The sequence below is a fragment of the Vipera ursinii genome, assembly GCF_947247035.1.
Source record: "Vipera ursinii genome assembly, chromosome: 9".
NCBI classification, from domain to species: domain Eukaryota; kingdom Metazoa; phylum Chordata; class Lepidosauria; order Squamata; family Viperidae; genus Vipera; species Vipera ursinii.
This window is the reverse complement of record NC_139523.1, coordinates 11,225,359-11,252,146: the sequence shown is the minus strand read 5'-3', so window position 1 is coordinate 11,252,146 and position 26,788 is coordinate 11,225,359. Positions and strand designations below refer to the sequence as shown.

At 42.2% G+C, this 26,788-nt stretch overlaps 1 protein-coding gene across 2 annotated transcripts in view; it reads right to left on the bottom strand.

Moving 5' to 3' along the window:
- Positions 1–5,710: 5,710 nt before the first annotated feature.
- MAN1C1 (mannosidase alpha class 1C member 1) overlaps positions 5,711–26,788 on the bottom strand; it is a 153,983-nt gene continuing 132,905 nt past the window's right edge. The window contains exons 6-12 of one of the 2 annotated variants that reach the window (XM_083369757.1): positions 23,605–23,728; positions 18,312–18,405; positions 14,538–14,653; positions 10,923–11,142; positions 9,965–10,137; positions 8,544–8,659; positions 5,711–6,787 (exon numbers count right to left, since the gene is read on the bottom strand). In XM_083369757.1, coding sequence (XP_083225883.1) covers positions 6,664–6,787; positions 8,544–8,659; positions 9,965–10,137; positions 10,923–11,142; positions 14,538–14,653; positions 18,312–18,405; positions 23,605–23,728 — 967 coding nt within the window. In that variant the 3' untranslated portion in view covers positions 5,711–6,663. The remainder of the gene's footprint in view (positions 6,788–8,543; positions 8,660–9,964; positions 10,138–10,922; positions 11,143–14,537; positions 14,654–18,311; positions 18,406–23,604; positions 23,729–26,788) is intronic. The other variant, XM_083369758.1, reaches the window with a different exon arrangement.

Here is a 26,788-nt window from a genome sequence, read left to right as displayed (position 1 = left end):
CACAAGGGTGATTTCTACACAAAGACAGTATAGTGTCATAGTTAAGGACAAGGACTAGGAAAATATGAATGCATATACTGCTCCTGAACAAAAAGGAGGTTATAAATCAGATCAGATTATGGCACAGTGTGCAATCTTTGCCATTTTTGTCTAGCTAGCTCTTCCCCCTTCACTTGTGCTTTTGAACAAAGGACTCACAAGTGCTCCTATCTCGTATCAAGCCATTCTATTACTTTCTGCCATTATTTTTATCTCCTTCTATCTTGGATGAATGCAGGTCTTAGAACCTTTTGCATGAAAGCCACATCCCTCTTTAGCTAGCTGTTGTTTGGCCAAGGGATAAATATTAAGTTATTTTAATCTTCTTCCATAAATCACTGTCTACCAGATCCTTACTAAGCCTGCACAGTCCTACAGCACTTATGAAATTCCCATATTGATAAAAGAATAGCTATGTTTTTCTGATGATGGATGGTGGAATTAAGAACCTCGAACACATTGAAATTAGTTTTATTTTTTACCTCACATTACTATTTTTTCCCCTCTTCCTCTTTCATGGATCTTTTATTGCCCAGACCTGGATGTGTAAAAAAGATTTAAATAATGAAACCACCAAAATTGCTGCCTTGCCTTATTATTTTTAGTGTCACTGTGGTGCTATAGAGCAGAGGTCCCCAACCTTTTGGGCACCAGGGACTGGTTCCATGGAGAAAGATTTTTCCAAGGACTGGAGAGGGCGTGGTTTTGTGTGCTGCCTGCATCCCACGGATAGAGCTTTGCTTGTTTGTGCGGACCGGTCCATGGACCGGGGGTTGGGGACCCCTACTGTAGAGCTTATATGTGTCACTGAGGCTGATGTCCACCTTGATGAACGTAGCTTAATGTATGCAGCTATCAAATGATGGATATGCATTCAGTCATAGGGACAGAAACACACAGCATTTAAAACAGGAGTTCTGTGCTTGAATAAGTGTAGCAGTGATCTGTATACTTCACTTTTCTATTGAAACAAGAGGATACCACCAATTAAACACCCCCCCCCCACAAAGAAAATATAAGAGGGGTCTTGCCAGCATCCTGTTACTGACAGTGGCTAAACAGCTTCGATTCTGATGGAAACAGCATTCCTGCTTGCTATTTTTCAAATATGACCAGGGTCTAAGGAGAAGACTTGTCTTAAGCTTTTCCCTTTGTAAAATTATTTTTATTAACAACCATATCATTTTGGCTGTGGAGTTCTTAATTACAGTCTTGCGAGCGGCTGAGTCTTCCCATTTCCATCTTGGTTCTTCTGTCCTTACTAGAACACATACTAAATTGCTTAGTTATCTCAGTTTGTGTTGCTGGGGCCCAAAGGTTAGCAGGGAGGGTGGGGAAGGAAAAGAAACCCCAGCACAGGAAACCAAATGCCACCAGACACCATAAACTGTTTTTATTTTATTTTATTTATTTGTTTTTGAGCTAAGGTCTGATGCTCAATGCATTTCAGAACGTTTTCTTTCAGTTGGGGCAATCTGTGGTGCACCTTTAAAAAATTCAAGCAGACTCATTCAAACTGTGAGTTTCCTTCTATTCTCTTTCTTCTGAAATCAGATAAATAGCCAGTCAGTTACTTCCATTTATGGTGCTTCCATTTTTCTCTCTTGCAGGGTCTACCCCACTTTGTCAGCCAGATTCCTGCCAAGAGCTTCCCAAACCTCTGCTCGCCATTTCATAGAACTCTTTTTTTTTTAAAAAAAATGCTATTAATGCTACCTTTGTCTTTTTCTCAAGAACAGTTGTTGGAACAAGTGTGTCAATCTGCATGCCAGTTATGCTATTTCATCATTATTTTCTTTCTGTTAAGAGATTATAAAATAAATTGTGATGTACTTGTAGTATTCATGCCCTCGGTTTGACATACTTTCTCTTCACTGAAGCACAGCAGCATGATTTGCTGTGTTGCATGTCACACCTCTAGGAAAAAAAAATCCCTTCTTTTGCATATTGGATAGACCACAGACTTTTATGGGGGGGTCACATATGTTTGAAATAACTATACTTTGTACACTCTCCTGTTCCAACTGAATTGGCAGCTGCATTTCAAAAAGTCAAGAGGTAAGAATCAACTGAAATCTCAAAGCGGTTTCCCCCCCCCCAAAAAAGACGACTGGACTGGTTTTTTTTCCCTTGAGGAAGAAAATGTTTCATTTCTCATTCAAGAAGCTTCATCAGTTCTGATGGTGGGAGGATGGAAGGATAGGTTTCGACAGGACGGTGGGGGGGGGGAGAAGAATGGAAGGATTGTATTTCTTTGCAGGCATTTGGTTGTTACATGCCTGAGAGCTGTTGAGGCCACATGGGGGTTTATCTGTGCCCTCAAGGTCATCTGAATTAGGGTGGAATTGGTTGTGGAATCGTCTTGGAACTGCTGCAAGGGCTGAATTGTAAACTGGAGGTAGGTGGTATCTTATTCAGAATCAGAATAGAGCTGGAAGGGACCTTGGAGGTCTTCTAGTCCAAGCCCTTGCTCAAGCAGGAGATCCTATCATCATTTCAGATAAGGGACTGTCCAGTCTCCTCTTAAAAACCTCCAGTGATGGAGCGCCCACGATTTCTGAAGGCAAGCAGTTCCACTGGTTAATTGTCCTCCCTGTTAGGAAGTTTCTCCTTAATTCCAGGTTGCTTCTCTCTTTGATCAGTTTCCAACCATTGTTTCTTGTCCTCCCCTCTGGTGCTTTGGTGAATAAATTGACCTCTCCTCTTTGTGGCAGCCCCTTATATACTGGAATACTGCTATCATGTCCCCCTTAGTCCTTCTTTTCTCTAGACTGGCCGTTTCCAAGCCCTGCAACTGTTCTTCATACATTTCAGTCACAAAATTTCACCACACTCACAAATTTGCCAGAGAATAATCATATACTTTCCACTCTCCTAATATGGTAGGACATGTCAGTTGCTATGTCTTTCGTTCCTTTCCATCCATCTTTCCTCATTTTCCCCCCTCCCTTTGCTGTAATGAAGATTCCTGCTACAACATTCAGTAGAAGGGTAGGGAAGGTGACCATGTAAAGATTTCTTTGGATTTCACAGAGTAAGCAAACTGACCAGATCTGCATAAGCCAGATGTAGAGTATGTATAGGATGGAATGCACTTGTACCTCTCAGATTTCACTTCACTGAATTTTATGATAATCTTCTTGGTTCAGAAAGAATAAAGCAAAACTATTTCAAAATAAAAGTTCAAATCTTCTCCAAGTTCTATATAGCTCCTGATGATTACATAAATAAAACCATGTAGTTTTCTTGGCAATAACTTCAAGTGATTTGCCAGAGTTTTCTTCCAAGATGGTGATGATGATTACTACTGATTTACTAGCCTAACCTAATGCCCTGGGATTTTCTGGAGCTTTCCTAATCAAGTAATCTCTAACCCTGTTTAGCTTTTTCAAGAATAACTAAGGTCCTTGGAAATTGTCTGCAATTTCTAGCTGCCAAATGTAATAACGACTCAACTTTGATTCTGTCTTTCCTAGATTAAATGAAGTAAAAAAAATTACCTCTGGCTACTTTCAAGTTCATTATCAAGTTCAAAGTTGCTATCTGTTGAACTGTACTGTCCATTCAGATTTACGTTAATGCATTTTAGTTTGGATTCTGAAAAGAGTACTGTATTTTTGATTTCCTTCCTTGGCAGATACTTGCTTTGGATAGAGCAGGGAGAAAAGAAAAGGATACAGTTAAATGGTCAAGTTATGACCATTTGTTTAAAGACTGTTTGAAGTTATAGTGGTGCTGAAAAAAATGACTTATGACCAGTCCTCACACTTATGACCATCACAGCATCCCTGTGGTCACATCATCAGAATTTGGGCACTTGGTAACCTGCATGTATTTACAATAGTTCCAGTGTCCTGTGGTTATGTGGCCTCCATTTGCGACTTTCCAAGGGGGCTTCCGGCAATCAAACTCAATGGGAAAAGCTGGGTTTGCTTAAAGTGACAAGTGTCATAAAATTGGGCATGACTCACTTAATGACTGTATCACTGGCATTGTAAGTTCTGGTCTCAATTGTGAGGATTACCTGTATGCCCTGAATCATTTTTGGCCCTGGTTTAACCCCTGCTGGTGTCAGATACACTCAGGCAGTAAATTATTACACACAGATAGGGAAGATATACATCTTTCAACAGAAAAAAATCTTTCCTCCATCTTTAAGAACAACTTTGAATACTGTACTCCAAATGTAAGTAGTATGAGAGGCAAGGTCTTTTAGATGCATTCTGTGCAATTTGAATGTAGGACAGGTAACAAATAATGCTGCTTCGCTGTACTTCAAAATTCAATGGAAATTCTAAAAGGAGCTGCAATGATACCTTTGATTCATGTCAAAAGGGTCTTTTGATTCTGTAAGTGGTCTATTTAAAAATATTTTGGCAAATGCTTATTTTCCTGCTAGGAATAATTTGCAATCTGATGAGAGGTTCCCAAGGCAGTTATCTAGGAGCAACTCTCCACCTAGGCCAGGGGTAGGCAAGCTTGGCTCTTTTATGACTCGTGGACTTCAACTCCCAGAATGGCTCAGGAATTCTGGGAGTTGAAGTCCACGAGTCATAAAAGAGCCAAGGTTGCCTACCCCTGACCTAGGCAGAAATTGCCAGTCTTCTCATCCCAAAGACGAAATCTCAAAGTGGTCCATTGGACAGTATGGCTTTTCCCCCATCCCCTTGGCTTCAAGAGGTGCAAATTCAATATGAGGCATCTGTTTTGCATCTTGCTCTAAGTGTTTTTCTTCCTTCTTTAAATCTAAAAAGAAAGCCATCAAAATCTTAGGAGAAAGAAAAATGCATCAATTGATTTGAGTACCGTGACAATCATCTATGGCAGAGACAAAGAGAGTAAAAAATATTTTGCAGAAGTGCAGTTAAACCTGTGAAAAAGAAAAGCTTAAGGAGGTGCAACGAATACACACAACCAACTTCTAACCCTAACCCTCCCCATCCCAATGCTTGCTAGAGATTTTGACTTTAACCACCATCTTCATTGACTGGTACCCAAGTTAGTAGGGGATGTTATTCAAGGTGAGTAAGAGAAGACACCATCTCCACACCACTCAAGCTCCCGGGTTTTAGTCTCTGACTCTCGTAACTTTAAATTGTTTTTATATTGATATACTGTTTTTTTTATTTTTCATTGTACTGTAAGCTGCCCAGAGTCACTTTGGATAGTGAGATGGGTAACATATAAATTTATTAAACAAATATATGATTGGTCGTGTGCAGATAGTCCTCAACTTAACAAGCATTTACTTACTGACCAAAGTTACAACGGCACTGAAGAAAAGTGACTGATGACCATTTTTCACACGTACAACCATTGCAGTATTCCCATGGTCATGTGATCAAAATTTGCATGCTTGGCAACCCACTTAACAATTGTTTCGCTTAGCAAGAGAAATTTTGGGCTCAACTGTGGACGTAAGTTGAGGACTACCTGTACTCAGAAACCTAAGGAGGGTACAGTGTTGGGAAATATTTAACTTCCAAGCATCCAGGATGACAGGCACAAAGTGTTGTGTTGACTGGCCAGAGATGACAAAGCACAAGCAGCTTGAGTACAGTACTTGTTCAGCAGACACAGCTTCACCCACTTGCACAATTGTCTGCTTTGGCACCCACCCTTTGGCCATTAAATTCTCAATTTCCAAGAGGCAGACGCAATTGGTCCACTCCGTCCTTTAGCCTCTCCGGATTCTGTCCACCATCCTGTCTTCCCCCTTTGAGTATTGAAGCATATACTGTTCTAAGGCAGTGTAGGAGCCTTCTGTTTCCATTTGCTGCAGCAGCCAAAAACCAGGGGCTCTGCCAAGGCCCCGGTTGCCTCCACCCACCTCTTGGCTGCCTCTTTTCTGACCTTCCGCACCACCCAGCCAAACGTCTTTTTTTAGCCGACATGAATTTTTATTTTATTTTTCACATCTGAGCATTACAGAAATGAAATCATTACAAATGCCTCATAAGGTTTTGCTCCAGATGAAAAGGAAAACCAAAATCAAAGGAAAGTGATCAAGCAAAACCCAGGAAAATCAAAGGGAAAAAAAGAAAGAAAAAAAAAAAAGAAAACGACAGTTGGCAAATAGATGGAAGAGAACAGAGAAATGGGTGAGGAAAGGGGTTAAGAAGAGAAAGGGGTGGGATTGAGAAACACTTTTTAATCAGGACCACTTAAGATGTGTACTGCTTTTTTTTTTTAAAGGATAGATCAGAAAGGTAAAATAATAATAATAAATCAACGGTATATGAAAAAGGAGGGAGCAAGTTTGGGGCAAAAAGTGTGGCACAAACCGACATCTATTTTATGGCAAACTCCTGATCCTTTGGCCACGCAATAGAAAAGTCAGTGGATTCCATAGAAACATCCATGATTTTTTCTGTCTTATGGCCCGTAATCAACATCCAATTATCAGGTGATAAGTTTCCTCACAGAGGAAAAATAAAAAACCCATGAAGGTGCTTCTTTCACAGTTTTTATACTCCCCGACATAATACTTGTCCGGAATTGGACGAATGCCCCCAAAATACCTTTCCGGGAATATGTGCATTCCTTTACTGGAAAGGAGAAAGAAAAAAAACGCAAGCAGCCCCTCGGTATCCCTTCGCAGAACCCAGAAGGGCCGAGGTGCTCCTACTGCATGCTTGTCTTCAGGACAGAGTCTGTGTGATTCACAGGCAACGGGTGAGCTTCAGTGTTGAACACCCAGTCTTCAAGGGAGAGCACATCATCTTCAGAGAACAGAAGATAGAGATACCTGGAGCCAAGAGAAGAGCAAAGGAAGCTTTCTGGTTGAGACTGTCGGATATAATTTGTTTAAGGCCTACGCTGCGCTTGCTATCAAGGTTGGTTGCATTAGACTAGGGGTGGGGGGGATAATGACCCTTTTATGACTTGTGGACTTCGACTCCCAGAATTCCAGTGTGCCTGGCTCAGGAATTCTGGGAGTTGAAGTCCAAAAGCCATAAAAGGGCCATTGTTCCCCACCCCTGGCTTAGACAGACAACAGAGTCTGGACCAGCGGTGTGCCAAATCTTCCAAGGTGAACTGTTCAGTGTCCAAACGGCCAAAACAGGCCTGTTTCAAACTGGCTGTGCTTCAACCTCTGAATGCTTTCAGAATGCTTGAAACAGCCCACTTCAAATGAAGAACCACCGTCTGACACTCAAAAAATCTCCTGTGCTGACACCAGAAGTGAAATGACAAGGCTTTAAGGATTTGGTTGGGGCAGGGCGTTCTCTGTGGGCGGGCCGGATTTATGGAACCATCTTCCGGTTGAGCTCCGGATGGCGCCCGACCTCCGCTCCTTCCGGCGCGATCTAAAGACTTACCTCTTCGAACAAGCTGGCCTGGCCTGATGGGATGGGGTTGGGTTTTATTAATGTGTTTTAACTTATTTTAATGTGTTTTAACTTATTGTAAGAGTTGTGGGCATCTTGTTTAATCTCTTTTAATTTTTGTATTTTGTCTTTTAACATGTATTGCCCTGTTCACCGCCCTGAGTCCTTCGGGAGAAGGGTGGTATACAAATAAAATTAATAATAATAATAATAATAAGAGATGGGGTATGGGAAGGAGACATCATTCGTCATACAAGTAGTCCTCAACTTATGGCCATTCGTTTAACAACGGTTCAACGTTATGAGGCCACTGGAAAAAAAGTGACTTTATGAGCGGTCCTCGCACTGGCAACCATCACAGTGTTCCAGCAGCCCCATGATTAAAACTCAAGGGCTTCACAACTAGGGTGTATTTACGATGGTTCCAGCATCCTGGAGTCACATGATTACCAAATGTGACTTTCCCTAGCTGGCTTCCAACAAACAAATTCACATGGGGGAAGCTGGATTTGCTTATCAACACGATTCAATTAACAACCTTGGCAAAAAAAAAAAAAACCTGTAAAATTGGGCATGAGTCACTTAACAACCACCTTTTTCCTTAACAAGGAAAAATCCAGTCCCGGTTTTGGTCATAAGTCGAGGACTACCTATATTTTAAAAGATTGAGTGATAAGTTACTAAAATGGTTTATACTTGCGGTGAAGGGGGGGAAGTATAATTTCTTTATATATTTCTTTTTTTTCTTTACTATATTCTTTTTTTCCCCTTTTCTGCACCTTCTACTTTCTTTTCTCTTTTCTTTTTAAGTTGGTCTTAAGTCTTTTACTGTGACAATTGTAAATTTTATCGAGATATATATATATATATATATATATATATATATATATATATATATATATATATATATATATATACATACATATATATATATATATATATTAATACATATAAAAAAGAGAGAATTCTCAAGTCAGGAGAACTTTTTGAGCTGTGTTTCAGCAAGACCAGTGGTATTTTGGCCATCGGTCAATAAGTTACATTTTCTCCTAAAGATGTCTTTCTTGTGCTGCTCAGCGCCGGTGATTTCCCCCACTGCTTGCTTCGTGAAAAAAGTCTTCCTTTCTAAAAGTTTTTCCCGATAGCCAAATATTGAAAATGCTCAGGACTTACTTTAACGTCTCTGCCAGAAAAAAACTCTGCTGCATGTTGTCATGGCTTGGGGTGGTCGTATACACATTGCGGATCCCAGAGAAACCTGCTTCTACTCGGCAAAATTTCTCCAGCGCCTGATTTGGAAAGCAATGAAGAGAGGAAAGTCAACTTAGTTCTAGGAATGGCAGAGCAGTGCTCGTTCATTATCATGGGTGGAGGGAGGTGCTGGTGGTGATGACCCTACTACAGGGGTTAGGAAACCTTGGCTCTTTTATGACTCGTGGACTTCAGCTCCCAGAATTCCTGAGCCAGCGTGGCTCAGCTTGGAAACTTCTCCCTTTCCCCTCAGCATGGCTGGCTCAGGAATTCTGGGAGTTGAAGTCCACGAGTCCTAAAAGAGCCAAAGTTGCCTGGCTCAGGAATTCTGGGAGTTGAAGTCCACGAGTCATAAAAGAGCCAAGGTTGCCTACCCCTGCCCTACTAGATAGCGGCCCACTGAGGTGGGGGCCCCTCCAGCAGCAGGAGGAACCAACGGCGGCTCTGCTTCGGCCTCCTGAGCCCTCAGATAGCTGGGCTTCCAGCTACCCTTTCCCACCCATCCTGCACTGGTCCAGGCGGCCTGCATAGTCTTCCTCCTCTTTGCATTTTCCCATGACTGCTACGTGAGTTGCCCGGGGATTGGAACTGGGTATCCTGGTTTGCTGTCCCACCCTAGCTTTTACTTCCAAAGTAATTTGTTTGAGAAAGAGAGAGCCTTCCTTCCATAAATTTCCCCACAACAGCACGTATTGTGGAGTAGGATAGGCTGAGATTGAAACTAGCCCAAAGTCACCCTGTAGGCACTTTGATGGCTAAAGGAAACTTTGCTTTGATTCCTTCCTTGTGTTTGGCTGGGGTTCTTAGATAAGAACCTCTTTCTGAAAATGTCTTGCCATTATGGGTCCTCAAATCCTCATTTTATGTTAGATGGAAGTCCATGAAGGAGCATCTACTAAGGTGCTACTGGAACCAAGGTCCTCTGTGCTAGGGAATCTTTTAGTTAAATCCAGCAGGGGTTCTCTTAGGCTCCATAAAGAGATCAGACGTTGTGGCTGCCATGTGCAACCAACTGAAGGGTGCCATTCAGGACTGCATCATAAAAGACAGGATGCTCGGAGCCAGCGGTAGACGTTTATTTATCGATTTGATTTGGGGACTGCCCACCTCCAAATGACTCTTCACCTTTTGGGGGCATCCCAAACAGATTGTCGTTAAGGACAAAGTTACGAAAAACATGGATGTTGGGGTCAAATGAAGGCCAATTAACGCACTCAGCAGAGTCTAACAACGGAGCCCCAGCGGAACTTGAGATGAAATCAAATGTGATCTCTGACAACACCTTCAAAGCAACATGTAGACATTAGTCAAAGACATCAGGGTTAGAACACCTTTTGACTTACTTGGACAGCTTCCCAACCCCACTGCCTGTACTTGGGGTCATGTGTCAACCTCCACAAGTAGAAGTAGCTCTCTACAACCTCAGGGCGCAGGATGTAATAGCGATCACTGAGCCGTGTGGCCATTGCTTCCGCTCCAGAATCAAAGCGAAATGCTTCAGGGCCCAGGTTGGTTTCTAGCCACAAAAAAGAGAGAATGGTCAGAAGATGCCTTGATAGCTGCAGGATTAGTTAAAATTTGGGGTGAATGTGTGAATTCACTAAACAAGTAATATATTATGAATACTTTCACTGTGAAGTAGAAACATTTTTCAGATCTCCTGCAAGTGAAAAAGTGAATTGATTCTAAGCCTTAGGTGCCTGCTAAATTTCCATTATGAGAGCCTGACTTGGAGAAGCAAACACCATCATTATCAAGCTAAACTGAAAGAAGTAGACAGATCCTCAGTTTAGACATGAGAAGAGGGAAAATATAATGAATCTAGATGTGATAAAAGCTCCAGGAAGTGTTAAGAAGAGGCCTGGGCTAGAGTCCTGCAGAAAGTGGCATGGGACTGGCTGCCCCCACAACCCATGAAGCTTTATTTGACTATTCCCAAGGGAACACAGTCAGTCAGGTGAGATTCTTGTAACACGGGTGACTAACAATAAAGCTTCTGCTTGAGATGATTCATGAGTGGTCTTGATTGTTTGTGCCCAACACTAGATCAAATGCAGTCCTTTCAGCTGGAGGTTCTTTCCAGCTCTGGCAGAACATGGAGACTAACAAATAATGGGTTATAATACATTTGTGACTTCAGCTGGGCAACTGGAAGTAGATTGCTAATAGCAGCAGTTGAGGATGAAGCCAGGGCTAGGAAGTGTGACTTCACTAATGGATGTTACCCGTGTGCAATATTAATTGCTGAATAAGAGTACACAGGACCTTTTTCGAAGATGGGCTTGGATTTTTGATTTTTACCTGAGCGAATGTAAGATTCGTGACAAGTGTGCGTTATTTCCCCGGCTAGATCCAAATAGTGCTGTTTCTGTTCTTCTGTGGTGTGTTCTGCTCCGAGGCCTATCATGCCACCAGAAAAGCAAGCCAAGTGCCCCATTTTATGGTCCAAGATGCCTCCTCGCCATTCGGCAATATAGGTCAGCCCACCAGGCGATTTTTTGACAAGGTGCTTTTCTATTGCCTAAATTTTACAGCATTTGGAAAAAAAAGAGAGAAAGTGAGTTATTTGTGTGGAGTGAAGAAAAATGAGGCAGATTTATAAATATAATAAAGAATACACTGGTAGCAGTGTCAAAAACTATGTATGCAAATGGTCCAGTGGTTCACCCCATATATGAAAGGAGATGGCTATTTCGGTGGTCATCTAGTCTCTGCATCAAAGAGCTTTGTATCTCAACACCAGCACCATAAATTGCACCCAGAAACCATTCAGCAACCAAGAGAGGGCTTGAAGAATCAGTGTTACATGGTTCCAGTAGCAAGAACCAATGGATACACACGTGGCCTTATGCTGGACTAGTTGCAGTTTTTTTAAGTACAGGTAGTCCTCACTTAACATTCACAATTGTGACCGAAAATTCTGGTTATGTGTGATATCATATCACATTAGCAACAACAGTTCCAGCAGTGCTTGCCGCTGTGATTAAGCGAGGGCTGTATGGCTTTGGGAAAATGACTTGCTATTTCCTCCTGGTTTCCACATTGACTTTTCTGGTCAATAACCAGTAGAAAAGATTGCAAAGGGTGACTGGAGTCACCACTGGAGCCAGTGAGCATCTGTTGCTTGGAGTAGAGAAGTCTGAGGAAACACAATAGTTGTATATTATGGATTGTTTATGTAGAAGACAAATCAACCTTGTTCAGAGTTGTTCCAGGAACAAAGAATTTAATAGTAAGGATTTTTCAACAATGGGACTGGCTGCCTTGGGAGGAATGGACTGTCCTTTGCTGGATGGCCATCGCTCAGGGATGCTGTCTCAGTTAGGTTCTTACCCTGGGGAGGAGATGGGACTAGACCATCTCCTGCAACCTTGACCATTTTAAGATTTGTGGACTTCAGCTATGCTGGCTGAGGAATTCTGGGAGCTGAAGTCCACAAGTCTTAAAGTTGTCAAAGTTGCAGACCTTTGGACTAGACCGCGGGGTAGGCAACCTCAGCTCTTTTATGACTCATGGACTTCAACTCCCAGAATTCCTGAGTCAGCATAACATAGCTTAGCTGACTCAGGAATTCTGGGAGTTGAAGTCCACGAGTCATAAAAGAACCGAGGTTGCCTACCCCTGGACTAGACCATCAATTTCCAACCTTTTCATTCTATGATTCTCTACATTCCCTTATCGTTCATTGCTCCGATATGGGAAAGCATAGGAATTCCATTTAAAAAAAGAGGATGGAGACTCTCAGTAAAAACACTAAAATACACTAATATAAAATTAAGAGAAAAAGAAAAAGAAAGCAAGAGAAAAGAAAAAGTGCAAGGAAAGAAAACCTGAGGGATAAACAGATTAGAAAGAAAAAAGGCACAAAGAAGTAGCTTCCAATATTCTTTACAGCGGTGGAAAGTACAATGACCTTTTAACTTCTCTCGCTAAAGTTACTGCTTCCAGGATTTTCGAGAGCTGCAGGCTTTTTTTTTTGGTCACAGCTGGAGTCCAGCTCCATAATTTGTGGTGCAGATGTTCAATTCAACAGGCCAAAGTTAGGAGGAACTGCATTTATCCTCACTGCCTTTTTTTATTGAAGTGCACATGTTTACTTGTTGAGCTATTAATTTTATGGGAGGACTCAACCTTTAAGGTGTCCGTGAACAAGAGATGACGCAGCTTACATAATTGCCTCATTTGTGTGATGAGATAATCATACACTGCAACATCCCTTGCCCTTTTCTCTCATCCTGCAAAGATCCATGTTTCAACCAAAACTGAACCACACAACCAGACTAAACAAAACTATAGAAATGCAGAACTCCTTCAGGGACAGGTGCTTCTGTGATGGCCATTTTTTTATTTTTTTATTTTTATTTTAATTCCATTTATATCCCGCCCTTCTCCGAAGACTCAGGGCGGCTCACAAGCTTAGCAGTAGCCTTCATTCTATGTATATGCCTGCTTATTAGGGCTTTCACACACACACACACACACACACACACACCAAGAAGCATTTTTACAAAGTCAGCTTATTGCCCCCAACAATCTGGGTCCTCATTTTACCTACCTCGGAAGGATGGAAGGCTGAGCCAACCTTGAGCCTGGTGGGACTCGAACCTGCACTAATTGCAGGCAGCTGGTGTTACTTAAGGAGGCATTAGCCCACTGCTCCACCAAGGCTCATATAATATACTCTAGCGCCAAATCCAGTTCACTTGGGCTTTTCTCCAGTTCAAAATAAACTGTTCAGAAATTGTAGAACTATAGTACACTAGCACCATTCTCACTGCAGTTAAAGCTGGTTTGGAGAACACATTAAATCATCTTTTATGGTAATGAAGAAGGAATATAGGATATTCTGACTTGCATATTTTCCTATCTAGCATGCCCATAAAGAAGAGTCTGAATCTTTTAAGCCTTGGTTGGCTAATCTTTTGGCTTGCCTTGGCCACACTGAGTGAACAGGAATTGTCTTGGGATGCATATAAAATATATAATATAGTTAATGTATACAAATCACATAATAATGTTGAAATGTTTATGATCTTGTGGGGCCACATTATTAGCTGTCCAGGACTACATGCAGCCTGTGGGCCACAAGCTGGACGCACCTTGTTTAAGCCTAGTTTTGTTTAGCAGTGTATACAACTTCTCTATCTGAATTCAAAACACCCTGTGTAGAGCATCCTAGCAGAAGTTGGAACTCAAAAGATCTCTTATGTTTTTCTTTTCCAAACAAAAGCCTTTTACAAAAATGCTTCAAATGTTTCGTAGACTTTGCCCTTGAAACAGGCTGTTTCACAAGAGAAGCAAAAGAGCTCCAGAGCTGAAGAAGCAGTTTGAAATGGGTTTGATTCTGCAATTTGCCGTGTTTCATAAAGCCAACAAAGCATTCTTAACATTAATTATGAAACAAACTCGTGCAGTCTGCTTGTATCAACAAATAAAGAAATATAATAATTGGCTATGTATCTTGGCTTCTGTGTATATTTATTTTGTTTTAATCATTTTTATACTTTTGGAATTGTAAGCAGCCCAGAGTCATTGATTGAGATGGGTGGCTACAGTAATTGAATAAATAAATAAACCACGGTTAAAACTAACTACTGTTTAGGATTTGGACTCAATAATGAGCTGTGGCAGATAATGAAAACTAGAACCACAAGCTTTTAATTTTCTTCTGATGGCTCTGTAGAGATGGAAAACCTGGAATGAGAATCCCATTTGGAAGAAACCCTGTTTCTGAACCACGGTGCCAAACCCAGCTTAATGTTGGAAGGATGATTGGGTGGCCTGTGTCTGCCCAGTGATTCTGTGCTAAGGTTAAGATCTGAATCTTGGTCATCCATCTCAATCTCGTGTGGTTTCTCATAAAGTACTTGCTGCTGATCAAACGCAAAAGGAATTATGCTTCATTCTCTGCCTTACCTCGAGGGCTTTATCATACATGTTTTTTGCTTCGCTATCTTGCTTATCCGACATGAGCCAAGATTTGATAAGATACTCATAAAAACTGTCCCCAAGGCCACCAACAGAGACGTGATCTACAGTGATGGGAAGAAGAAGACAACTTGTGAGTAGAAAAATTTTAAAAAAAACTGCACTGTTTTTATACATGTTGTTTTAACCAACCGGAGAACAGCCTCTGTAGTAAGAAATGTGCACAGGAGCACAAACAATTTGGAAGTTAGCCTGCTTCTTTCTGTTTTCTAATGCCCAAATTCCTTCAGAGGGGTCAAGGGAAGAGAGGGACAGCAAAATAATAATTAAAAAATCCCACATTATTAGCTTATCATCCAGACAGAACTGCCTCCCTCTAGTGTCTTCTTAAAGCAGTCAAGATTGAATAATTTTGCTCTATCTTTGTCTATAGCAACTTCACTTCAATTGAGTAAAAAAGCGAATGACAAGTTAGGACCTGGGCCCAGATCTCCTACTATGAGGTGCAAGGTACTGTCACTGTGGGAGTACTAAAGTTTGGCACTGAAAATATAAAGTACTACAATACATTTTTTCCCTGCAGTTTGAGAATTCCGTGATCCCTTTGGGTTCTTAAAATCACCTTGAGGGCTAGATAGAAACTTGGCTTATAAATAAACAAAGAAAGGAACAAAGTTGTTCCGGAAGCTGGGTTTTTGTTCCCAATACATTTTGCACTTCCTTTGAATGGAAATAAATATACAACCTTATCAATTATTGTCTTTCTCTGTCAGCCACTTCCTCCCTTGTGAAGGGAAAGGGAAGAGAACTTTAGAGTCAAATGTCAAACAGCATAAAATACTAAGGGAGATGATTGCGTTGCAAGTTCAGAAATTTGCAAGCCAAGAACATCAGCCATGCCGTGTAGATTGAACTTGCAGCATCTGAAGAGTTCATCTACATTTTGTAGCTGTGATTTGACGCCTGGAATGAATATTAGAGACATTTGAAAGAGCAGGTTAAAGGAGGGAAGGAAAACATCAGGCCAGGTGTGAAAATGCCTCCAGAATACGGAGGGCTTTTCCATGGCTTCAGACTGCCTTGCTGCAGAAGCTGCTTGCTTAGGGAAAATCTGCCTGGTGGGGGGGAGGGGGGGAAACTGGACATTTATAATGGTAATAGCATGCTGGGGGAAGGGGGGGATTTTATTCATACATCTCAGCATCAATGCTCCAGGGTATCCAAGGACATCCAAGTCATCTTCCCCACTCCCAGGAAAAAAAAAGCAATAAGAGAGCAAGAGGAAGAGTAAGCACCCAGTGAAATTTATTTTCTATGCCATCTAACCCAGGATGCCAATGTATACCCCCTCATCTACTGTTACCTTGTGGGATTTCCAGCTGAAACAGAGGTTAGCATGTTTGTAGCATGTTTTCAGATTAGCTGGTATCTTTGTGACTGATTTGTGTAAGCCTATAATGCAGGGTTTCTCAATCTTGGCAACTTTAAAATATGTAGACTTCAACGCTCAGAATTCTGGGCGTTGATATCCACAGGTATCAAAGTCACCGAGGTTAGGAAACCTTGTATAATGGTATAGGAAAGCCGACAAAGCTTGACTGAATTGTATATTGCAAAATAGTGGTACCTTGGTTCTCAACTATTTTGAAACACATTGAATTTGGTACTCAACACATTTTGACACAAACATTTTCCCCCAGTACTCATTGTTTGCTTGGTACTCAATGCACAAGCTAGAACTTGTCAGTGTCAGCTGCCTTGTGACTCATTACATGATTCCTCATGGGGAAAAAAAAGTGGTACTTCTCGTGCCTCCTGGAATTAACTAATGAGGAGTACCAAGGTACCACTGCATAGTATATTGTAGGATGGGTTGATGGAAAGTTTAAGGTGAACCTGGATATGCCCAGTCCTATGACCAAGGATATCTCAGAAATCCCTGCCCATTTTCCCTGTAGCTTCTCTTTACTTTAGTACAGCTGTCTACTCTTAATTTGGTTATCTTGGAAATTACAGGTAGTCCTCGAGTTACAGTGGTTTTCTTAGGGACTGTTCGAGGTTACAACCGCACTGAAAACAGTGACTTATGGCCATTTTTTCACATATGACCATTGCAGCATCCCCATGATCACGTGATTTACATTTAGATGCTTGACAACTAACTTACATTTATGATGGTTGCAGTAACTTGGGATCTTGTGATCATCTTTTGCAACCTTCTGACAAACAGATTCATTTAACAACCATGTTACTAATTTAACAACTGCAGTCGTAAAATGGGACAAAACTCACTTAACAAATTTCTCATTTAGCAACATAAATGTTGGGCTCAATTGGGGTCATAAGTTGAGGACTACCTGTACTAAGCAAGCTATTGGAAGCAATTGGAAAAGCACTCTGATCCTGGACATTAATGGCTGGATTCAAAGCATGTGTAATTTATTCACTTTTGCAAATACTTTCCCCCCCACTAATTATCAAAAATGATGCCATATGTTTCTCTTTGGCACAGATTCACGATGTTTTGCGAGGAAAGAGGGTTTTTTCCCTCTGAATTTGACATTTCCTTACATTGTTTAATTCTTGATATACAACAGGCATGCCTAGATGGTTCATAATTTTTTGGGTTTTGCTCATTATGGCTTTTTGTTTTTCCTTTTTGTTTGTTTACAGTTTGCTTCTGTATTTTATTTTTGTAGCTCCTTTTTTGCGCTCCGGTGTATTTTTTAAACTATTTGTAATAAAACAAATAGTTCACCAATAAATAATAAAAGTCCTGTCTCCCCTAAATCTCCTCTCCTCCAGACTGAACCTGCCAAAGTTCTTTCAATCTGTCCTCATAGGATACATCCTCTACCCTCTTTGTTGTCCTCTTCTAAATTCTGATAAGCTTGAATTCTCTGAGAACTTGGACTGAAAACTCTAATGCCAAGGCTATTCAGGAGCCCTATATTATTATTTCCAGTATCAGAGGAAGCACATTTTTTCACTCTTTAATCTCGCAGACTTTCCAGAAGTCTTGTTGGATGCCAAACAAGCGGAACCTCCTGCTTAAAGGCCTGTGCATCTCCTTATGCCAGCTGTGCTGGCTGGGGAATTCTGGGAGTTGAAGTCCATCCATCTTCAAGCTGCCAAGGATGAGAAAAACTGCTCTGTTGTTTTCTTTTGGTGGTTTCAAGAGTATACCTGTGCTAGGACTCAAGCGCCATCCGTTCCTTTTCTTTTTCAAAACTACATTCTGCTTCACTTACAGGAAAGCTGTAAGTTCACTTATAGGAAATCTCCCTTTCCCACCTCCACCAGTTGGGATATTGCATGATTGGGAGTCCCAGCTGTTATCCTTCTAGGTTCCTTCTGCCCACTCCCCTCTATAAGGATTTCTAATCCATGCTTGCAACTGCAGTACCAAAGTCTCCAAACAAAAAGTGTGTGTGTGTGGGGGGGGGGGGAAACATCCCTCTCTCCTAATGGGAAGATGGATATTGTAGATACAGTATGTTGAAATTTGCCTATCCTCCTGCTTGGTTTTTTGTGATCTTGTGTATTAAGAGATACTTGGCAAGAAAAAGACAGCAGAGATGGCTGTCTCACACCTGTTCAAAGGACTTGGTTTGAGACGGCTTGCACAAGGAGGGTCTCAATCAGCATGAATGAAGCATAGAATTTGGTACTAATCTTTCCCTTAGTCAGGAGTCACGCTAGAAGTCTGACATGCATTGATAAACGTCACTTTGGTTCAGCCAAGAGAGTCTGAATACTCACGCTGTACCCAGGTCCCTGTGACTGGACTGAGAAAGTTTGGATAAAGCCCATGAGGTTTCTCAATTCTATTCAGGACTTTGCGGATGTTCATCACCTACAAGGAGATTTTAAAGAAAACAACACAAGCTATTATGAACTCTTTGCTATTTTTTTAATAAACAGATGTTTTTAAATAATGAAATTACCCACCAAATATTAATGATAACTGGAGGTAGACCTTGACTTACAACCACAATTCAGACCAGTATTTCGGTTGCTAAGCAAGGCAGTCGTTAAGTGAGTCACACCCGATTTTACAACTTTTTGTTGTTGTTAAGCAAATCACTGCAAGTGTTTAATGAATCATGTGGCCATTAATTGAATCCAGCTTCTCCCACTGATTTTGCTTATTGGAAGCTGGCTGGGAAGATCACAAATGGCAATCATGTGACACTTCAACTGTCGCAAATACATGCCGGTTGCCAAGCCCCCAATTTTGACCATGTGAGTGTGGGGATACTGCGACGGGCATAAGTAGGAGGACCAGTTGTAAATCACTTTTTTTAGTATTGCTGTAACTTTGAACAGTCACTAAATGAATGGTTGCAAGTCAAGGACTACTGTATTAAGTTATGTGTCTGGAATTAAATATGGAGAGATTTCAGGCTGATAAAAGCAAAGGATTCTTTATGCAATGCAGAATCAACTTATGGCCACAACTGATCACAAAAGAAGCAAATTGCTGTTGCTAAGTGAAACATTTGTTAAGTGAGTTTTGCCCCGTTTTACAACTTTTCTTGCCATAGTTGCTAAGTGAATCACTGAAGCTGTCAAGTTAGTAACATGATTGTTAAGTGACTCCAGCTTCCTCACTGACTTGGTTTGTCTGAATGTCGCAAAGGGGATCACACAACCCTGGGACATTGCGACCGCCATAAATATGAATCAGCTGCCAAACATCTGAATTTTGTCCATGTGACCATGGGGATGCTGCAATGGCCATAAGTGTGAAATACGGTCAGAAGTCATTGTTTTTAGAGCCGTTGCAACTTTGAATGGTCACTAAATGAAAAGCTGAGGACATTCGTTTGTGAAACTCGAGGCCATCAGACATGGTGATAACCACTGATTTAACCAGCTTTAAAGGAGGCTGGACAAAATCACTGTAAATTGGCCAACTACACTGCTTTCCACACAGCTGGAACGTGAGGGCAGAGGCCATTTTTATTTGTTTGCATCCAGTGCCTCTTATTCAGTGGTATATAATGTCCTGGAATGCAAAGCTTTCATTTCGCTATTACTGCTGATGGGCCCACCCTCCAACTGTGGCAGCAGATCCTCAAACAGCTGCTTCTCCAGCACTCTTCCAAATCAGCCCCAAACACCATAGGATTCCGAAGCCAGAGAGAACCGCAAGAAACCGCGAGGAGAGGCAGACTCTGAAACGTCCTCTGTTGCCAAGCAACCACATCCAACACCACACATTTTTGCCAGTTTCCCCTTGGCTGTGGACCTTCTAGTGGTTGAGGAACCTTTGACCTCAGAAGGTGCAAGTAAGGCAATGGCACCAGAGCAGTTTCCCATGCCATTTATTTTTGTTTATCACCTGCCTTTATTATTTTTACAAATAACTGAAGGTAGTGAACATATCCAATACATCTTCCTTCTATTTTCCTCACAACAACCCTGTGAGGTGAGTTGGGATAAGAGGGAGTGGCTCAGTCACCCAGCTGGTTTTCATGGCAAGGTGGGACTTGAACTCACAGTCTCCTGCCTGGTGCCTTAACCACTACCAGTTAGATGAAACCGGCTCTATGCTAAAAGAAGATAAAATCACAAAGTACATTTGTGTGCAATCTCACCAATTTCAAGAAACCTTCATTTTTATAGGCAGTGTTTCTAATCAAGCTACATCACCTATTTGTTATGACATCCAGCTAATTAGGCTTGATGCAAACTTGATGTTTTCAGTATGACTCACTTTTCTTTACCATACTATACTATGTTAACACCAACTGTGATTTAAGTGCTGGGTACAAACTAAGGTCTGGAATCCATTGCTTAGAACCACAGCCTGGGTTGTGTACATCTTGCAGCTTCGTTCGGCAATCTAGCCTCAGGCTCAAGATTGTAAACTTGACTTTAAGCCAGGGGTCTTCAAACGTGGCCCTTTTAGGACTTGTGGACTTCAACTCCCAGAATTCCTCAGCCAGGCATGCTGGCTGAGGAATTCTGGGAATTGAAGTCCACAAGTGCTAAAAGGGCCATGTTTGAAGACCCCTGCTTTAAGCTCCCAAGGATCAAGTACTGTTTGTTCCCTTCTTTTATCAATTGTCACGTTGGCTCCCGCTGCACATTAGGGGTGCAGCTCTATCCGCTGAAGACCCTGGCATTTCAAGAGCAAGTCTGAACACACATGTAGATTAGCAATGCCCTATTTATTTATTTATTTTTTTAAAGAAAAAAGCCCATAAATCTCTAGCTGGGAGCTAATGAACTGATAAGCTTTTGACCAAGTCCATTTCCCTCCAGATGGCTGTTTGCAATCGGCACCCCTTGTGTGTGCTCTCATACAGCTTTAGCTTTAATTGACAGCCTGCTCTGGGTGGGCGAATCCATTAACAAGCCGGATTTTGTTTTTTGCATTGATGGAAGGACAGGACTTAGGCGAGTGGGCTGCTCAACTGACCTCTTGGAAAATCACTGAACAAGAATCATGCTCTCTCCTACATTAAGGGATACGTTAGGATGAGGCATTTTGCAATTAATCCTAACTTCAACAAAGGCTTTCCATTAAGGTTGCATATTCATAATCTCCATCCCAGTGGTGCTTCTCTTCCTTGTTTTCAGCTTCAACTTTGCCTTTCCAGCTGTTATCCTTTCACCTCTCATCTTCTTTACCTAAGCTCCCATATATTTCCTTTGTTCTCCAACATGTCTTCTGGGCTAGCCCTTTCTCTCATTCTATCCTTCATTTGTATCTTATTTCTCTATTTGGTTTCCTGCTTCCCTAGTATTTTTTCCTCCCTCTCTCTCTGCTTATCTTCCCCGGCCCACCGCCCCCAATTTCCTTTTGCATCCTAGCCACCCCCTTCCCACTTAGCAAACAGGCAGATGGATGCCTTTTTAAAGTTGGGTATGAGCTGTTCTCCAGTCACATCTAAGAATAGTTCAGAACTGCTGGAGTCTTGGGGTCTCAGGGACAACCTCTTTGCTGTACAGGGTGCCAATTCTAATCCTAACAGGAAGGCTTAGAAAAGAATAGAGTAACAAAGTTGGAAGGGACCTTGGAGGTCTTCTAGTCCAACCCCCTGCTCGAGTAGAAGACTGTGCCTATACCAATTAGACAAATTGCTGTCCAGTCTCTTCTTAAAAGCCTCCAGTGCTAAAGCACCCACCCACCTTGGTGGAGCAGTGGGCTAATGCCTCCTTAAGTAACACCAGCTGCCTGCAATTAGTGCAGGTTTGAGTCCCACCAGGCTCAAGGTTGACTCAGCCTTCCATCCTTCCGAGGTAGGTAAAATGAGGACCCAGATTGTTGGGGGCAATAAGCTGACTTTGCAATAATGCGGCTTGGAGGGGGGGCGAAAGCCCTAATAAGCAGGCATATACATAGAATGAGGGATGCGGTGGCTCAGTGGGTTAGGACGCTGAGCTTGTCGATCAGAAGGTCGGCAGTTTGGCGGGTCAAATCCCAAATGCCGCGTAGCAGAGTGAGCGCCTGTTACTTGTCCCAGCTTCTGCCAACCTAGCAGTTCGAAAGCACGTAAAAATGCAAGTAGAAAAATAGGGACCACTACGGTGGGAAGGTAACAGCGTTCCGTGCGCCTTTGGTGTCTAGTCATGCCGGCCACATGACCACGGAGATGTCCTCGGACAAGCGCTGGCTCTTCGGCTTTGAAACGGAGATGAGCACCGGCCCCTAGAGTCAGAAACGACTAGCACGCATGTGCGGGGGAACCTTTACCTTTACATTATACATAGAATGAAGGCTATTGCTAAGCACATTGTGCTTTAGATTGTAAGCTGCCCTGAGTCTTCGGAGAAGGGCGGGATATAAATGGGATTAAAAAAGAACCTTCTGAGGACAAGTCGTTAATTGTTCCCACTGTTAGGAAGTTTCTCCTTAGTTCTAGGTTGCTTCCATCCATTGTTTCTTGTCTTGCCTTCAGGTACTTTGGAAAAATAGTTTGACCCCCCCCCTTCTTTGTGGCAGTCCCTCAAATGTCTGAACACAGCTATCATGTCTCCTCTAATCTTTCTTTTCACTAGACTAGACATACCCAATTCCTGCAACCATTCCCCATATGTTTTAGCCTCCAGCCCTCTAATCATCTTGGTTGCTCTTCTCTGCACTCTTTCCAGAGTCTTAACATCTTTTTTATATTGTGGGGACCAAAACTGGTCCCCACAATAGTTTCTCTCTGTTTCCTTCAGACTCTGGGATACTTTAAGTGGGTGGTAGCTACCTTACAGCAGCTAGACAATTATAGGAATATAAGGAGAAAAAATGATCAAGCCTATATGATTGCTGGCAAAATGTGACCCCAAAAGAATTCCAAGAATCTACTGAGGAAGGACATGAAGTAATCACCAGATGCAAAGTGCACCCACAGCTACTATCAACTCTCAGCAATAATCATCCCACACTCTTCAAGGGTTTCTTCTGAATCTCTTAAAAAGTTCACAGCAGGAGCAGAATTCAGGCCTCTACCTGTTTTGGAAAAAGTCCCATTAACTGTGCAATTAGAGAAGAATCAGAAGACGCTATCAGAAGGTATCTTGGCAACTTTAAGATGGCTGGATATCAACTCTCAGAATTCCCTATCCAGCAGGACTGGGGAGCTGTGGGCTTTGCAATCCACCCGTGCTAGCTGCTAAGGTTGAGAAACATTGCGCCAAAGTCTTCACCGATCTGCAGCGTCTTTCTGATATTGGATAGCTGCAATTTTGCTGGCAGACAGATGGTGCCTCGGTACAACTGGGTGGAGTCAGCCGAAATGCTTGGCGTGAAGGAGTTGTAATTGCTCCCTAACATCTTACAGGTTCTCTGCCACGGCCACAAGGAGAAGTGACACACTTGATTCAGCCCTGCCAAAATGATTACGGCTGGGATTAACGTGGAGGTTATGAGATTCCTCTTTCTCAAATCTGGACCCTTGTTACGGACACAAAGTGAATTTCATTAGGCTGCTTTAGGTGCTTAGGTGAGCATGTTTGTGCAGGGAGAGATGATGGGAAGAAGCGGAGGAATCACTTCACACCGATTGATAAAGAGAGAGAAAGAGAAAAGGGGAAGGGAGGCGACACTTACTTTTTCAGCATATATGGAATTTCCAGACAGTTCTGAAAGGTGCATAAACTCTAAGTGGAGGCTCCCAAATTCAGCTAAAATGCTGCTTCCCGCTGATGCCCATCCCCAGCTCCAGCTCATGCCACTGGGGGAAACAGAAAAAGACAGAAAAAGCTAAGCTTACAAGGAGTGAGAATCCCGGGCTGCTTTTATTAGCTTTATCCAGCGCTTGGAAATCCATTCTTTGCAGGGCTCATACTGTACAACATTGTATATTTATTCTAGCAGTTCCCAACCATGGAAATATTAAGAAGTGTGGACGTCATTCAGCTTTCCAGAATTCCCCAGCCAGCATGAATGGACTTCAACTCCCAGAATTCCCTAGCAGGTATGAATGGAATTCTGGGAATTGAAGTCCACATTTATCTTGAAGTGATCTATTAATTCATTGTTTGTTACTATTAACCCCAGCTTTCCTCTCCATGTTCCTGAAAAACACTGAGCTAAATTGGCCCCAAATCTGATCATGGACTCCTGTGCTGGAAGACTCCTTAAACCTAAGACGTTTGAAGCCCAAATCTCTCCAAATGCTATTTACAAACGTCTCCTTATTTCCAGCAAAGGTAGTTGAGAACAATGTTGTATAATTTTTGTTTGAGAGGACGTCACATGTGCAGAAAAGGCATTTGGTATGACTACATAGAAAACACACAGATAGCACAGGCAGCTCACACATGGATCTGCAGTACTTAGCAGATATAAAGTCACATATACCATACTTTCTCTTTTTAACACTGCCGTTGTTTCTCTGCATTTGTTGGCAATAGAAATAGGATGTATTTAAATATATAAATAACCATGAGATATGAAGTCTGGTAAGTCAGGCGAAGAGCAGCTTTGAATACAATGTGCATTTTGACATGCGTGTCTGTGCTTTTAAAAGATGTAAACATTGGGGAAGTTAGCTTAGCCTATTTGTGGTTAAAAGCAAACAACTAGAGCAGGGGCCTTCAAACTTGGCCCTTTTATGACTTGTGGACTTCAACTCCCAGAAGTCCTCAGCCAGCCTAGCTGAGGAACTCTGGGAGCTTATTTATTTTATTTATTTATTTAGTTACATTTATATACCGCCCTTTCCCTGAGGACTCAGGGTGGTTTACAGGGAATTAAAAATCCACCATACAAAAGTTAAAAACCAAATTAAAAAATATTAAATTGACCCTGTACACTTAAAACCCCAATTAAAAATTTCTCCTCAGCCTGGGCCCGAGAGCTCAAAGAGCCAGTCTTCAGGCCCCGGCGGAATGATCGGAGGTCGGGGGCAGTTCTCAGCTCCACCGGCAGCTGGTTCCAGAGGGCAGGCGCTCCCACTGAGAAGGCCCTATCCCTGGGTGTCACCCGCCGGCAATCTCTTACCGGCGGAACCCTGAGCAGACCCTCCCTGTGGGAGCGCACTGGGCGAAGGGCGTTTGATGCCGGCAGCAGGTGTTCCCTCAAATAGCCCGGACCCAGGCCATGTAGGGCTTTATAGGTAATAACCAGCACCTTGAATTTCACCCGGAGGGCAACCGGAAGCCAATGCAGCTCGCGGAGTAGAGGTGTTACATGGGAGTATCGGGAGACCCCCATTATGACTTGTGGAGCTGAAGTCCACAAGTCATAAAAGGGCCAAGTTTGAAGACCCCTGATCTACAGCTTTAGATCCAAAGTCCCAAGAAATACAATGAACATTCTGGTTTTGCCAAATGGCACAGATTGTAGGAATTTTACAGAGCGTTAAGAAAAAACATAGCAATCGTAGGAACTTTTCCAGACTCTGCTTCCTTACTCATCTCCTCCAATCAGCCAACATAACCGTCTTGATTACAGTCTGTTAAGATCAACTCAACTCTGCAGAGCAGCCTATATTTTTAGGATTGGGTTGAAAACAGCTTCCATAATTGTCAGCTTGAGAGAAGCTCAATGACTGCCATTTCAAAAACAGGAAGACCTGATCCTAATATCTCTTGATTAGCATAGGAGACAAATTGCGGTTAAGGCTTCTTTTGGGGAAAGACAATTATCACTGCTATGATTATCTGAAAGGAGGAATTATGGGGAGACAGCAGATGGAGCTAGGAGGTTTGTGCAATAGACTCCAGAGGACCACCACTTTTCAACCTTTAAAAAAATAAAAACCTACGTGTTGAAAAGCCAAGTTCTTTCTTTGACTAGGATTTGGGGAAATAAGATGGGTTTTGGGGTGCAGTTTAATACTTTTAACTGAATCACATCTATCGCCACAGGGGATTGTGAGGTAAATCCACCTCAAACCTTCCTTAAACTTAGCCATCTCGGGGAATTACAATTAATTACGAGTGATTTGGGGAGAAGATAAAAACAAAAATCATTGAGAGGATCTGCCAACAGCTATGAGGATGCTTTTGAGGCAACTGGAAGATCAGCTATTAGGGGGACAAATAGCTTACTGCCTTCACCCCTCCATCAATGTTGTCCGAAGAACCTGGCTGGAAACAAAATGCTAGCTAGACTTTGGACTGAACAAGGAGAGTGATGATTATGTTTATACAAGTAGTCCTCAGGTTACAACTAAATAAATAAATAAATAAATAAACTGTTATGGAGCCTGCCCATTACGGCTGTAAGATGTGACAGTAATAAAACGGGTTGGTCACCCGATCAACCCGATTTTACAATCTTGTTTTTGGCAGTTAAGCAAACCGATAGTTCTCAGGGTATATGGTAGTTCCAGATAATAGACTGATTGGCAAGATCCTGTCTATAGGTAGTTCCAGATAATAGACTGATTGGCAAGATCCTGTCTATAGATGTGGAACAACAAAGAAATCTGCTTGAATCATTGTGTGTTTTTTCTTGATTTTGGGGCTGGACATCAATCTTGTCAAACTGAAGCGGGCTTCTGCCTACATTAAACATATACTCTGAGAACTGTTAGGGGAGGTTGCTCTCCTCACCCTCTTTTTCTCACACAAACTATCTGGACTGAGTTGTCTCTAGCTCCTGTGGAATGCAGCCCCTCCCTCCTGGGAATCCAGTCCGCCACAGTCTATCACACTGAGAAAGAGTGGCAGGCCCAATGTCACCTAGGCTGCTTCTATGGCTCAAGGGGAACTAGAAACTGGGTCTCCTGACCTAGACCAATCCCTTCCCCACTACATCAAACTCCAGTGGGTAACCTAAAAAG